The sequence below is a fragment of the Poromitra crassiceps genome, assembly GCF_964638095.1.
Source record: "Poromitra crassiceps genome assembly, chromosome: 2".
Taxonomy (NCBI): Eukaryota; Metazoa; Chordata; class Actinopteri; order Beryciformes; family Melamphaidae; genus Poromitra; species Poromitra crassiceps.
This window is the reverse complement of record NC_139624.1, coordinates 20,968,761-20,984,294: the sequence shown is the minus strand read 5'-3', so window position 1 is coordinate 20,984,294 and position 15,534 is coordinate 20,968,761. Positions and strand designations below refer to the sequence as shown.

At 42.5% G+C, this 15,534-nt stretch overlaps 1 protein-coding gene across 1 annotated transcript in view; it reads left to right on the top strand.

The window, feature by feature from the left end:
• stab2 (stabilin 2) overlaps positions 1–15,534 on the top strand; it is a gene marked incomplete at its 5' end in the record, with an annotated part of 81,032 nt that overhangs the window by 50,087 nt on the left and 15,411 nt on the right. The window contains 18 exons of the mRNA XM_083661376.1: positions 503–579; positions 1,247–1,372; positions 2,094–2,167; positions 4,547–4,618; positions 4,751–4,870; positions 5,833–5,877; positions 5,984–6,076; positions 6,176–6,331; positions 6,481–6,609; positions 7,921–7,980; positions 8,479–8,652; positions 9,563–9,649; positions 9,732–9,878; positions 10,013–10,072; positions 12,347–12,470; positions 12,584–12,733; positions 12,836–12,937; positions 13,140–13,247. Coding sequence (XP_083517502.1) covers positions 503–579; positions 1,247–1,372; positions 2,094–2,167; positions 4,547–4,618; positions 4,751–4,870; positions 5,833–5,877; positions 5,984–6,076; positions 6,176–6,331; positions 6,481–6,609; positions 7,921–7,980; positions 8,479–8,652; positions 9,563–9,649; positions 9,732–9,878; positions 10,013–10,072; positions 12,347–12,470; positions 12,584–12,733; positions 12,836–12,937; positions 13,140–13,247 — 1,904 coding nt within the window. The remainder of the gene's footprint in view (positions 1–502; positions 580–1,246; positions 1,373–2,093; positions 2,168–4,546; positions 4,619–4,750; positions 4,871–5,832; positions 5,878–5,983; positions 6,077–6,175; positions 6,332–6,480; positions 6,610–7,920; positions 7,981–8,478; positions 8,653–9,562; positions 9,650–9,731; positions 9,879–10,012; positions 10,073–12,346; positions 12,471–12,583; positions 12,734–12,835; positions 12,938–13,139; positions 13,248–15,534) is intronic.

Genomic DNA, 15,534 nt, shown 5'->3' with positions numbered 1-15,534 from the left:
ACCACGCACTGGCGACATCTGCTGGTCAAATGCATGCAAGTGCAATGGGAAGACCCAAAACAACACCTAGAATGATTCAACAATTTGGAAGTTACTTGCATATATTTTAATTTAAAGGAGAATTTTGATATTTTTTAAAACCTGGGCCCTTCTTTTTTTCGTTTTTTTTTATAACTAAGTAATGTGAACAGAAATCTTTGAAATTGGTGCAGTATCGACCAAGATCGCTTCAGTTGGCAGCCGCTTTTCCCACATGCCCCTACTGCACTAAACCCAAGTGAGAAATATGTCAGATATGTACATAATACAGTGTGAATAATATTGTAATGGTAAAACGCAATAAGTTAGTTGCAGTGAGTAAATTGCACATAAGTAGCGGTGTGGATGATAATTTCATATTGGATTATTGCACAAATTGCAGTATTGCACATGTACATGATAAAATATGGGTTATGAAGTTGAATCAGACTCTTTTATTCTTTTTTATTCATCCTTGTGATAGTTGTGTCATCACGTCGCCGTACGTCATGCAGTGTATCTGCGCAGCTGGATTTGAGGGCAATGGCACTTACTGCAAAGGTAAGAACAAAAAATGGCATCTGTTTTTGTCAGTGTGTGGCGATGCCAGCATGGGGCCAACGATGTGCTGACTGCAGGGAGACTTTCCAAGCATGAGCAACTGCTGGCTGATACCAACATGAATGAATGAACAAATGAATGAATGAACGAATGAAACCTTTTTCCCCAAATTTCCCCTCTCAGGGAATTTGCTCTGCACAAAAGAGCCCTCCTTATAACCATAACACCTTGTGTTTTGGGTTGTTTTCTTGTAGTCGGTCGGACTACGTTCTCACTCCTAACAAACTGCGTAGTTATAGGAGAACATACTGGCAGTGTTTCCCATTCATTACCTAGGCCACCATAGTCTAATTTGTCCCACCATAGTCTAATTTGTTAATTTTGCTCTCAAAGTGCACCAGATTGATGCATTTAACTTAAAAAAAGGCGCAATTTTCTTTTGGAGGACCATGCCCCCGGACCCTTGAGGTCCATCCACCTCAGTCTCACTAAATCATGTGGGACAAACTGACTGGTAATTATTTGTATGTGCTGGTTCATAATTATTCATTGTTTCTGCGTGTCCGTGTGTGTGTGTGTGTGCGCGTGTGTGTGTGTGCGCGCGCATGTGCATGTGCATGTGTGTGTGTGTGTGTGTGTGTGTGTGTGCGTGCGTCCGTGCATGTAGCTAAAGATGCCTGTGCAGTGGATAATGGAGGCTGTAGTCTTTATGCTGTGTGTAAGAGGACTCGACCAGGCCGTCGGGACTGCGTGTGTGGCCCAGGGTATGCTGGTGATGGTCTGGTGTGTGTGGGTAGGTATAGGCCGCTTTTAACGTGTCACATTTTGTGAAAAAATATTCTTGTCACACCTTATAATCTGTAAAAAAGCACCACATGAGCTCCATAAATATTTGAACAGCAATGCACAATTGAATTGACATTTGAATGGTGAATGTGGCATTTGAAGGCAAGACAAAAATATACCTGCCAACATCGTATCGGCAAATGCACCCTTCCTGGTTACGTCGAAGAAAACTGCTTGTGCTACCCATTTTATTTTATTTATATATATATATATATATATATATATACGGTATATATATACATATATATATATATATATATATATATATATATATATATATATATATATATATATATATATATATATATATGTATGTATATATATATATATATATATATATATCGGCAAAATTTAGCCTGACTTTGGAGCATTATTTTGGAGCATTATTTAGTCCCCCTTACTGACAAGCTAGCATGACGTGGTTGGTACCAATGGATGCATTATTTTTTTCATATGACGCTTCACTCTGGCTTTAAAACTGAGAAATTACCAATGGGGAGCACAACAGGAGAAAGGGTTAAAGATACGGAGAGTGTTGGCAGGTATGCAAAATCAGAGGTGTTGCTTTCTGAATACATGTGGAGCCCCCGGTATGTCAGGAAGAGAGAGAGAACTGCTGATTATTGCATCATACATCATGTACTAGAGGAGTCTTGTGTTCCCCTCAGAGATAAACCCCTGCCTGGAAGGAAACGGAGGCTGCCATGTCAATGCGGACTGTATTCACGTTGGACCCAACAAAGTAAACCCTACCTACTTACCTGTCTACTGGTATGGGGGTACATAAGATGGTGCTATATATGGATCAGTCTGTGTCAGTTAATGAATCGGTCCATTATATGCCATATCTCAGACTCCATGTAATGATGTAATAATTTCCTGAAAATGTAATAACATTTTCACTTAAGTTTCTCGAAATCTAATAAAACATAAAACGGGTACCTCAAATCAAGCGATCTGATTGGTTCATAAGCCATGGTATATTGAGCATATACCATGCTATGATGTCAATTCAGTATCATGCCGCATCTGGGAAGGGAGTTCAAGCAGCACTGCAGACCGGTTCCTAGTTACCTAGTTAACTAGTAGTAGTTACCAACTAGTAGTAGTTGCAACTAGTAGTACTTAGCAACTACTCTCAAATATGACTGAAACACTAGCTTGTTAACATGTACAAGTCACGCTTTTTCATTCGTTTTGAAATCTGTTGCTCGGTTGTTGAGATAATTGTGTTTTACAACTACCAAATTTACTACTGTAGCTAAACCGGAGATAGCCTGTAGCTGCTAGCTAGCTGCTGTAACTTACGTTGCACAGCAACTGCCTTGCTCTATGTGCAGGCAGCAAGGAGGGACTTCTTTTTAACATTATTATTTATTAATAAAAACAATTTAAATTGGAGTGTGTCTATTACTTTCATATTGCCATAATTGGTAACCGGTGTATAAAGAAATAGCTCACTTCAGGCCAGTGGACATTATATCAATGGACATTATATCACAGCTATGGGTGTTTGTCAAACAATTCCCCTTAGCTAGGATATAACACCCATAGAGTCATCTGTCATTTATATGCTCCCTCTAGGCCTAATTATGCAAAAAAACAAAGTAGCCTATCATAACTATGCAGACGACACTCAGTTGTATATAACTCTTTCCTCAGCTGACTATGCCCCCATAGAATCATAGTGCATTGATCAAATAAATAACTGGATGTGCCAGAATTTCCTACAGCTAAACAAAGACAAAACAGAGGTGATCGTCTTTGGCCCCAAAGAACAAAGGCTTAAAATCACTGTACGCCTTGAGTCTCTATACCTGAAGCCTAAGGATCAAGTCAAAAATCTTGGCGTTATTATTGATTCCGATCTCAACTTTAACTCCCACATTAAGTCAATTAGAAAATCAGCTTTTTATCATCTTAAAAATATAGCAAGAATTAGGGGATACATGTCCAGACAGGATCTAGAAAAACTAATTCACGCCTTCATTTATAGTAGGTTAGACTATTGCAATAGCCTTTTTTCTGGTCTCTCCAAAAAAGAACTTAGGCAACTTCAACTCATTCAGAATGCTGCTGCTAGAGTTCTAACGAAGACTAAGAAAGCTGATCATATCACTCCAGTTCTTAAGTCCTTACACTGGTTGCCAGTGTGTCATAGAATAGATTTTAAAATACTGTCATTAGTCTATAAATCACTCAATGGCCTAGGCCCAAAATACATAGCTGAATTGCTCCCACGCTACGAACCGTCTACAACTCTTAGGTCAACAGGGTCCAGCTTATTAACTGTCCCTATAGGATCAAATCAAATCATGGGAAGGCTGCATTTACCCACTATGCTTCTGCTAGCTGGAACAAATTGCCTGAAGACCTCAGATCTGCCCCAACCTTACTTACTTTTAAAAATAGACTAAAGACTTTTATGTTTACCATCGCTTTTAACTGCTGACACCTACTATGCAAACCCAATGAGTCCCAATGAGAAGTTTTTAGCTCTTTCTGCAACTGCTGCGCCTGTTGCTTAATGCACTTTTTATACTCTTTTTTTAAAGTTTTGTTGTGATGCTTTTAAATGTCCATTTTATTCTCTTCTTTTCTTTTATTTTCCTGCCAACCATTTTATGTGAAGCACTTTGAATTGCCTCTGTGTATGAAATGTGCTATACAAATAAACTTGACTTGACTTGTCATGATCAAATTGCTTGCCTTAAATAATGCAATAACTTGGCCAATAATGTCATAAACTGCCCTGACTGATATTGTAATAACATAGTCCCTCCCCTCAAATCTGATACAGTAATGTAATACTTTTGACAGATACTGTTATAATGTAAAAAAAAAAAAAAAAAAAAAAAAAAAAACGAAAATGTAAAGTGTGTAAGTATACAAAATATATAATACTGTTAGCCAACTGAAAACAATAACATTTTGACACTGATTTCATTGTAGAATGTAGAATTTTAAATTTACAACAGATTATCAGGCAAAGATGCATGAAACTAAAATCCCTATCAATGGAAATCGAACCATGCCCATGCTGATTGGTCGTTATCCGTCCAAATTATGACATCAGTTTTCTCCATGAAATAAATGTGTCATCATTGACCTCTCTCTGCAGACATCCTGTGCCTGCAGTCAAGGCTACTCCGGAGACGGACAGGACTGCAAGATGATAGACCTCTGTCGAAAGGTACATCTTAGTCTATTATTTACAATTATTAATGACACCATAAATCAATGTAAAAAAAGCTAGACTTTTTAACCGTGCTGTCGTGTTGTGTAGCGTCCAATCAAATCTAATTTATGTTAATGTTACTGTCAGAAAAATGGGGAGTGTCACAGGTACGCCAGGTGTAACATGAGCAGTCCGGGTGTGCGTACGTGCACGTGTCCCAGCGGCTTCATAGGAGATGGCCTTGTCTGCAAAGGCACAGTGGGAAAGGTGAGAGCATTGTCTGCCAACCAGGGATACGTACTGTACAATCTCAATGTCAATTTGAAAACAACTTTAACAGCTTTGGTTATGTTTAGGCAAGTAAAACAACGTGGTTAAGGTGAGGATTATGGTTTGGGTTAAAGGGTTTGGGTTTTAGGCTGAAATAACAAGAACATTAAATGTGACTTAGAGGTGAGATGTAGACTTTGAACACGAAGGGACACGAACACCGATGTGAAAGGCAAATGTTTACACTCTCCATCCACCTAGTCTCGCTGGCCAGACTGCTCTCCCTTCCGGGAGAGGAGTCTGGCTGCATGGAAACAGGCTATTGGGATAAACCCTCCCCTGTTCTACAGCTGCTCCCCATTGGAGCGACTGTCCGCTCCCCGCTTATTATAAGTTCTGTCATTGGCTCTGACCATGTCATTTCAGAGCGCCTTCTGCTCCCTCCTCCCTGTGTGTCGCTGTAAATAGTGCCCTGCCGCCTCAGTGAAAACAACAACGCTAACTAGCTAGCAAGCTAACGGCAGAATCCTACACGCTAGCTTGTTGCTACACGCTGGAAATGGCAAGTTGGATTGTTGGAAACTATTTTCCAAGGCCACTGCCCGCTAAGCGCCGCCCATCGCAATTCCACAATGGAGACCTGCGCCGCCAGACTCCTCTCACAGAAGGGAGGGGAGGCTGGCCAGCGAGACTACCATCCACCCTGACCACAACACTCTTACTGTCGCTATTTCAATAGCAGACTAACATTGATATACACGCCTACTGTATCTAGCAACGTGATATGCAAGTTATGCAACATATTTTTGGTTCAGAAACGTTGATATTTTACTGTACGTATCCGTGGATTGCAGAAATGTACAATGCCAACATTTTATTCTAGCAACCAGGCTGCAACTCCACACACACACACATTTGTGTTCACACACTCTTTTTCACCCGTCGTTCCCTCTCCACAGGAACTCATTGGCAGGAAGTTAAGAGACTTTTACGTTGGCTTGATGGTAAGTGATGATCATCTGCAAACGTATCTTTTGTTGAAATCTCTATCCGCATGTCCCGCCACCGCAAGGAGAAAGGCGTCCTGATGGAACTGAATTCTCTTTTCAGATAACCGACATCTCCTTGAAAGGCCGTGGCCCGTTCACTGTCTTCGCCCCAACAACCGAGGCCTATGCGAAAGACCGCAACGGCAATGGCAAGGTGATAGATTGACTTTCCCCGTTTCTTGATGTCGAATTGGTTCTGTATGTCTGAGAGAGATAGAGGTATGACACCCCCCCCCCCCCCCCCCCCCCCCAGGTCAAAGCCTTGCTGTCGGACGGCCGTAAGGAGAGGTACGCCAAAGTCCTCCGCAGCCACGTTGTGATGTGCCACACCCTGCTGGCCAGCGATCTCACTACACCCAGAAACCTGACAACTTTGTCCGGGGAAATCTTAACCACCACATTCTCGCAGGTGACCAATGAACTCTGAGCATTTACATCCACAGTCTTTGTAATAGAATTATGAATGAATATGATTGTTAACTCTGGTGTTCATAGGAGTTATGTGTTTGTTCACTGATCATGTCTGGTCTCTGCATCTCCGCTGTTGAATATTTTCAGGGCAGCATCTTCATCAACCAGGCTAATGTGACAGACACGGATGATGTCAGTGTCAATGGGATTATCCATGAGATTGACACTATTCTGGTTCCACCCAGTGTGGAGAAAGAAAAGGAGCCAGCTAAGCCAGTATGTACAGCACCAAAACCACAGTTGGCAACTAACTATTTGCTGTAATTTGCAGATTATAAAATCTGATTATTTTGTTTTACACCTGTTTGCGTTAATTAAAAAAACGTTGAAGGGGACAAAGTTTTAAATATTTAGAAATAGTTTTTGACTGACTGTAGCAGCGCTGCAGCCATGATGTTGCAGTGGAACAACCTATTAGCCTTGGGTTCTTATCAATAGATCTTTGGCACAGAATCAGATGACGTGCAATTATACAGCCATTTTTAGAACTTTGAAATAGAACATGAACACCCATGGTTTGTGTGTGTGTGTGTGTGTGTGTGTGTGTGTGTGTGTGTGTGCGTGTGTGCGCGTGCGTGCGTGCGTGTGCGTGTGTGTGTGTGTGTGTTTATTTAAAATGATCCCATTAGCTGATGCCTAGACGACCGCTAGTCTTCCTGAGGTCCACGAGAACAATACACAGTCATTAACCCAATCTTTTTTGTCTTACAGTATGTACCCCTTGAGCTGTTTTGCCAATAGTACCCCCTCACTCATGCCTGCTGATGATGCTCCTAAATGTGTTTTATAAATTTTAGTGTCATATGCAGACGTACAAAGAAATCCATACAAAATATATTTTTCACTGAACTGCCGGTGTGTGGTGTGGGCATGACCTCCCTTTTCCTTTTGTAACCAGGCTCCCCTAAACCTGAATCTGGAGCGACAGCAACTGGACGTTTTTGAGCCATTTATCAGTCTGTTAACAGTTGATACCTGTCGGGGGGGGGGGGACTAGTTCTGGCGTGCATGTGCCATTTTAACAATGGGCTTAAGAAATGAAAGTATCAATATTTTTCATCATTTTGGAAATAAATTGCAATCCCAAATGATTAGATAAAAAGAGAAGAGGATCGCACTCCAAGTTAACTTTTTTATTATTGCCTGCAGCAAACGTTTCGGGCTTTCAACCCTTCATCAGTGCAGTAGCAAAAAAAAAAAAAAAAAAATCCCAAATGATTCCAAGAACCCCCTGCAAGCTGCTCAAGTACCCCTAGGCTAGGGGTACATGTACCCCTGGTTGGGAATCACTGTGTGTGTGTGTGCGTGTTGTGTGGTATCGGACGTAATGAATGTGACATCGGGCCTAAATAGTGACTAACTAATTATTTAATTGAAGTAATACAAATATATGTAATAATGTAATTTAATAGGCTACATTAGTATTTTATTGTATTTTGACAAGTTATGACATTATTAGCTAGTATTGCATTATCAATTGCTACACTTGTTCATATTCTTCTCTTTCTTTTACTCAACCCAACATAGCTCAACCTGACAGATGTGGCAGATCTCCATGGTTATAAGACCTTCTACAAGCTGCTGGAGGTAAAATTCTGATCGAAAATGAAGAGGAAAATAAAGCGCACACATCCACTCAACAGTCAGTGTCAAGCTCCCGGTCACTTTATTGACATTTCGATCTCGTCAGAATGAAAATTCTGCTAGGTCCTTAAAGCCCCAAAAATAAATGTGTTTTGAGTTTGTGTAAAATGGTGTGTAAGTGGCTCTATATTCTGACAGCAATCACTGAAATAGAGTGTTTGGTCAGTGACTTGAAACCCCCAACCCTCCGCTGTCCTCTATCTCTCTCCTGTAGTCCTGCATGCAGGGCGGACGTATCTCCGCAACCGTAACTCGTAACTCATAGAGACTCACGGATGGCGGCGTTGGATTCGGGGTGAAAAAATACATATAGTCCTTCATGAGCATCGCGATCCGACCTTCCGTTTCCCAGAAAATGTCAACTTTTCTCTGATTGGGTAAAAATTGGCGCCGACCTCAAACTATTCCTGAACAGGAATAACTTGTCTCTGTTTGTGCTAGGACACAGGTGTGATGGACATGGTGAATGATCGTATGTACCAGCCGGTGACGGTGTTCCTGCCCTCGGACCAAGTCATGGCCTCCCTGCCCCAGGAGCAGAAGGACTTCCTGTACCATCAGCACAACAGACCACAGTTGAAGGAATACCTCACCTACCACATCCTGAAGGATGTGGTAGGTGACACTCTCTCTCTTGTTTGAATGTCTCATGAAAACCCTATGTTGACCAATCTTGATGAACTTATTCCTTTACTAGTGTTTAAGGTTTTTTTTCTTGTTGGCATATCATTTCTTTCAAGGTTGCAAATAGAGTACCGCAGGGATGACGTATTTCTGTAGTCGGAACGCGGATGTCCCGGACTTCCGGGTTCTTCACTGTTTCTGCCTATGGAATTTTTGAATGGGTTTTTGGCGCGATGCTTCAAATAAGGTCTGTGGGCAACGCAAGCTTATTCAAATGCGAACCTGTGTTCAGCGAGATAATCTTCACACATGAGGACCACTTTCATGAGTTTTGAAGCATAAATGCGAGCCCTAGAAGTAAAAAGCCTCGTCACGTCACCACAGCCAAATTCAACCTGGAGTTTTGTTGATGTGTGCGCTGCTGTGCACTGATTACCCCGGGCTGAACCAGGTGAGGGAAAGAGAATTTCCGTGTTCCTCCTTTGAAGTGATGACGTTATTGACGTATAATATCCCCGTCGACTCAACAGTGTAGTCTCATTTAGCCGTTTGCTAGCTAGCCGCCCTTTTAACGGCACGTAAAAGCTTCAAAACTCATAAAAGTGGTCCTCATGTGTGAAGATTATCCTGCTGAACGCTGGTTCGCGTTTGAATAAGCTTGCGCGTTAACCACAGACCTCATTTGAAGCATCGCGCCAAAAACCCATTCAAAAATCCCATAGGTAGAAACCCTAAAGAACCCGGAAGTGTTAGCATCCATGTTTTCCAGACTCATTCCTGCAGCTCTCTATGGAGTCTGGAGTCCTCTCCAGACTAGGCTACTGTGGCTACTGCATAGATTCGACCCTCTTTTAGGTTCTTCTTCTCCCCCTGTGTTCAACCTTTCCTTCTCCAACCTCAGATTTATGCTGCAGAGCTGATCCACCTGGACTTGGTCACTCTCCAGGGCTCACAGCTCTCATTCAGCTGCGGAGGAATGGACAACATCGTAAGTGACGGTTAAAGCGCAGTAAACTGAGCAGAGAGGATCGTGGAAAAGACTTGGGATTGAAGGTTTCACCTCTGAACAGGGAGACGTCTTTGTGAATGGTGGAAAGTGCCGGATCATTCAGAGGCACCTGCTCTTCAACGGGGGAATGGCCTATGGGATTGACTGCCTGCTGACTCCGCCCAGTCTAGGGGGGCGCTGTGATGAGCAGAGAAGCATCGAGATTCAGGTTACTCCTCACACCATTACACTCCCTTATGGTGCTAATATATGCAATGCAATGGAACAGGCATGAAACGAAAAGGATCTTTTGAGATGAACATGTTCATGTTTGTTTGCTTTTTGGCATTTCTCTTGTGATAGATGAATTGCGGGCCATGCACCTCCTCATCAACTCGCTGTCCTGGTAAATCAAAAGCAAAGGTTTGTCCCCTATCTGTCCCCTATATGTCCCCTATCTGTCCCCTCTGTCTATGTATCTATGGAGTGGTCCACTAATGACGCATTTGTAGGCTACAACCCGGAAGTTACTAACTTCACCATGGTTCAACTTCAATGGGGTTTTTGAACGTGCTTTTGGGATGATACAGAAAATAAGCTCTGTTTTTAATGCAAGCTTGTAATGTTCATACATTTTGTTATACGACATACAAATCAACACTGTAATCCGGAGGAATCAAAAGTCTTCTTTGAAAAATGTAAAAAGCCTTTATATCATGGCCTCATCTAAGGACATTAATAACACTTATAACACTCCATGTTTAAAATGGCTGCTGTCAACCCCAGAGTGGAATATAAAGGTGTGGTCAAACAATCATTGGTTGAATGCACCACTTCCTGTCACCTGGCTCACAGTACTACCAACAATATATAAAACAACACATTATAAAATATATGGGTGCGGGAAACCATGTAACTTTAACAGCTAAACAAAAGATTTAAAAGTAATCTCTAGTTCTTTGAATTTAACGAGGCCCTTTTAGGCTTCGTCTATTGGATGGATATCCTCGTTAGAGCGATATACTGAAGACTTTTCATATGTGTGCCTCTTACTGTGTACACGTCGCCAGAAAGCAGGCTATGGCCTGGAACTGGCTGGACCGGGGGTAGCTGGATTTGTTTCAGCGCGGCTACTTTAGCGATCAGCTCAGGGAGGTTGTTCAGGAGGGCCCTGGCTGTGGAGGTGGTTGCCGTTTCTGGGATGGAGGATGGGGCTGGAGAGAGAGGGATCGCTGCGGGTGCAGGGCCCCCTCTTCTGGTAGGTCCTCAGACCCCCTTCTCACCAAGCGCTTCTGGAGCTCATGGTAGGGGAGCCTCCGGCAGTAGGGGCAGGAGGCGAGCGCCATGAGAGAGACGAAGCACTTGTGGTGCATCATGTCATCCAAGTAGATGTAGCCCGACTGGCACTCCTGGCAGCGACGCACTCCTGGAGGGAACCACCCGTGGGTCACGAGCTTCGGCCGTGCTCCACCCTTATTTATACAGTCTAATGACTCCACCGAAGGCTGAATCTCTGCATGCCGGCTGCACCGCGCCGCTCCTCTCGGTTGAGTTCGCTGGTCATCTTGCTGGAAGTCTTGTAGGTCTTCTCTCGCTGAATCATCAAGAATAATGGGAGAAGAACGACGGTCGCTCACTCCTTATAGGGCGGAGCGCTCAGGTATGCGGACCTAAGTGAGCAATGGGTCAGTAATAGGCGCGAATAGGAAAAGTCTTCAGTATATCGCTCTCACGAGGATATGCATCGAATAGACAAAGCCTAAAAGGGCTGAGCTAAATGAAAAAGAACTACATAAACTAGGATTCAAAAGGAAAAATGCAATTCCCAGGATAAACAGATGGACAACAAAATGTCAACAGTTATAAGGGCGGCTGTAGCTCAGGAGGTAGAGTGGGTCGTCCACTAATCGCTTTGGATAAAAGAGGTCGGTGGTTCGATTCCTTGGGCAAGATACTGAACCCCAAATTGCTCCCGTTGGTGTGCCAGCACCCTGCGTGGTAACCTGCCGCCATCGGTGTGTGAATGTACCTACTGACTGTAAAGCGCTTTGGATAAAAGCGCTATATAAATGCAGGCCATTTACCATTTACCATTTATAAAAAAACAAATCATCTTTGTTCATTCAAAAATGAATTATAGGATCTTGTGTTCCGCCAACTTCTCAAACACAGCACGCTAGCACATTCAAAAACCTACCATTTGAAAAAACTATAAATTGGTAAGGGTGTGAGTAGTTGCATAATGACGTTATTGTGTGACAAAAATCCATTGTAATTCTGTTAGTTTAAAATTCACAAATGGGTTGATTTATTTTTTTCTCTCACAATGAAACATGAAAACTTTAAGGTTAACCACATACCTTATTTTAAGGCTTTCAACCAAAACCCCATTCAAATCGTAATCATTTTTCACGTGAGGGAACCCATGGCTCAAAGATGCTACCTCACTTCTGGGCTTTAGCACTCAAAAGTGGACCGCTGTGTGTGTGTGTGTGTGTGTGTGTGTGTGTGTGTGTGTGTGTGTGTGTGTGTGTGTGTGTGTGTGTGTGTGTGTGTGTGTGTGTGTGTGTGTGTGTGTGTGTGTGTGTGTGTGTGTGTGTGTGTGTGTGTGTGTGTGTGTGTGTCCAACTATTCATCCAGATGTTTGTGCATGCATGTGGGCCTTCACCTTATGCTCTTTGTGTGTGTTGTCTTCAGGAGGTTCAGAAGTGTGACCTTCCCATGCTGTTTGTCACCAAGAACTCAGGCTGTCGGCCCATTTGTACACTCAACTTCTGGACGCCTAAGTGCTGTGTGGGCTACTATGGACGAGACTGTCTGGGTAAGACCCACACAATAAAGCCCCCCAAACTTTCAAATAGAAAAGGCAAGATGGATTATTAAAATGTTTTTTTGCCTTCCACTCATTTCCTATCTTCTCCTGCTTGGGTGCAGTTTGTCCTGGCGGGGCAGGTTTGCCTTGCAGTAAGCGTGGAAAATGTGATGAGGGTCATCTTGGTAACGGCACGTGTAAGTGCGACGCAGGTTTCCAGGGTACTGCCTGTGAGCTGTGCAGCCAGGGACACTATGGAGTCACCTGCAAGGGTGTGTAGCACTTTGGTGACAGCCCTACTTCCTGCCTCACTTTTACCACGTGACGCTGCCTTTCCAACAATCCTCACGTGTGTCTTGTTGTCGCACCCTCAGCTTGTAACTGCACAGAGCACGGGTCATGTGACGAGGGCCTTAAAGGCACAGGTGCCTGTTTCTGTGAGCCAGGTTGGACCGGGGAGCGCTGCCAGAGCCCAGGTGTGCAGGAGGGACGAATCCATGTCTTATTTCTGAGTTACTGAAGCACTTGTGTTCATTATTATTATTATTGTTGTTATTATTATGATTATTATTAATATTATTATCATAATAATAATTATTATTATTATTATCGTCATTATTATTATTATTATTGTTGGAATTGTACAATATTGACTGATGGTCTTTCTGTCTCCACAAGCTGACGTCTTTGTGTGTTCCCCGACCTGCTCTCCAAAGGGTGTGTGTCAGGACAACAACACCTGTGTGTGTCGGCCTTTCTATGAGGGAGACGGCATCACGTGCACAGGTAAGGGCTGAGAGACCACATACAGTATACTATAGACTAGGTAAGGGCTGAGAGATCACATACTGTATACTATAGACCAGGTAAGGGCTGGGAGATCACATACAGTATACTATAGACTAGGTAAGGGTTGAGAGATCACATACTGTATACTATAGACCAGGTAAGGGCTGAGAGATCACATACTGTATACTATAGACTAGGTAAGGGCTGAGAGATCACATACAGTATACTATAGACTAGGTAAGGGCTGAGAGATCACATACTGTATACTATAGACCAGGTAAGGGCTGGGAGATCACATACAGTATACTATAGACTAGGTAAGGGTTGAGAGATCACATACTGTATACTATAGACCAGGTAAGGGCTGAGAGATCACATACTGTATACTATAGACTAGGTAAGGGCTGAGAGATCACATACAGTATACTATAGACCAGGTAAGGGCTGAGAGATCACATACTGTATACTATAGACTAGGTAAGGGCTGAGAGATCACATACAGTATACTATAGACCAGGTAAGGACTGAGAGATCACATACAGTATATAGACTAGGTAAGGGCTGAGAGATCACATACAGTATACTAGGTAAGGGCTGAGAGATCACATACTGTATACTATATACTAGGTAAGGGCTGAGAGATCACATACAGTATACTATAGACTAGGTAAGGGCTGAGAGATCACATACAGTATACTATAGACTAGGTAAGGGCTGAGAGATCACATACAGTATACTATAGACTAGGTAAGGGCTGAGAGATCACATACTGTATACTATAGACTAGGTAAGGGCTGAGAGATCACATACAGTATACTATAGACTAGGTAAGGGCTGAGAGATCACATACAGTATATAGATTAGGTAAGGGCTGAGAGATCACATACAGTATACTATAGACTAGGTAAGGGCTGAGAGATCACATACTGTATACTATAGACTAGGTAAGGGCTGAGAGATCACATACTGTATACTATAGACTAGGTAAGGGCTGAGAGATCACATACTGTATACTATAGACTAGGTAAGGGCTGAGAGATCACATACAGTATACTATAGACTAGGTAAGGGCTGAGAGATCACATACAGTATACTATAGACTAGGTAAGGGCTGAGAGATCACATACTGTATACTATAGACTAGGTAAGGGCTGAGAGATCACATACAGTATACTATAGACTAGGTAAGGGCTGAGAGATCACATACAGTATATGGACTAGGTAAGGGCTGAGAGATCACATACAGTATACTATAGACTAGGTAAGGGCTGAGAGATCACATACTGTATACTATAGACTAGGTAAGGGCTGAGAGATCACATACTGTATACTATAGACTAGGTAAGGGCTGAGAGATCACATACTGTATACTATAGAATAGGTGAGGGCTGAGAGATCACATACTGTATACTATAGACTAGGTAAGGACTGAGAGATCACATACAGTATACTATAGACTAGGTAAGGGCTGAGATATCCCATACAGTATATAGACTAGGTAAGGGCTGAGAGATCACATACTGTATACTATAGACTAGGTAAGGGCTGAGAGATCACATACAGTATACTATAGACTAGGTAAGGGCTGAGAGATCACATACAGTATACTATAGACTAGGTAAGGGCTGAGAGATCACATACTGTATACTATAGACTAGGTAAGGACTGAGAGATCACATACAGTATACTATAGACTAGGTAAGGGCTGAGAGATCACATACAGTATATAGACTAGGTAAGGGCTGAGAGATCACATACTGTATACTATAGACTAGGTAAGGGCTGAGAGATCACATACAGTATACTATAGACTAGGTAAGGGCTGAGAGATCACATACAGTATACTATAGACTAGGTAAGGGCTGAGAGATCACATACAGTATATAGACTAGGTAAGGGCTGAGAGATCACATACAGTATACTATAGACTAGGTAAGGGCTGAGAGATCACATACAGTATACTATAGACTAGGTAAGGGCTGAGAGATCACATACAGTATATAGACTAGGTAAGGGCTGAGAGATCACATACAGTATACTATAGACTAGGTAAGGACTGAGAGATCACATACAGTATACTATAGACTAGGTAAGGGCTGAGAGATCACATACAGTATGCTATAGACTAAGTAAGGGCTGAGAGATCACATACTGTATATAGTACAGTATACAAAATTCTGTTTTTTGTTTGTTTGTTATAATCCAGACAGAGTGAGACAGAGCTGCAGCGGCGCCTGCTATTGGTCTGTGATCGGCAAGCTGTGTGATCACTGGTCATGCAACC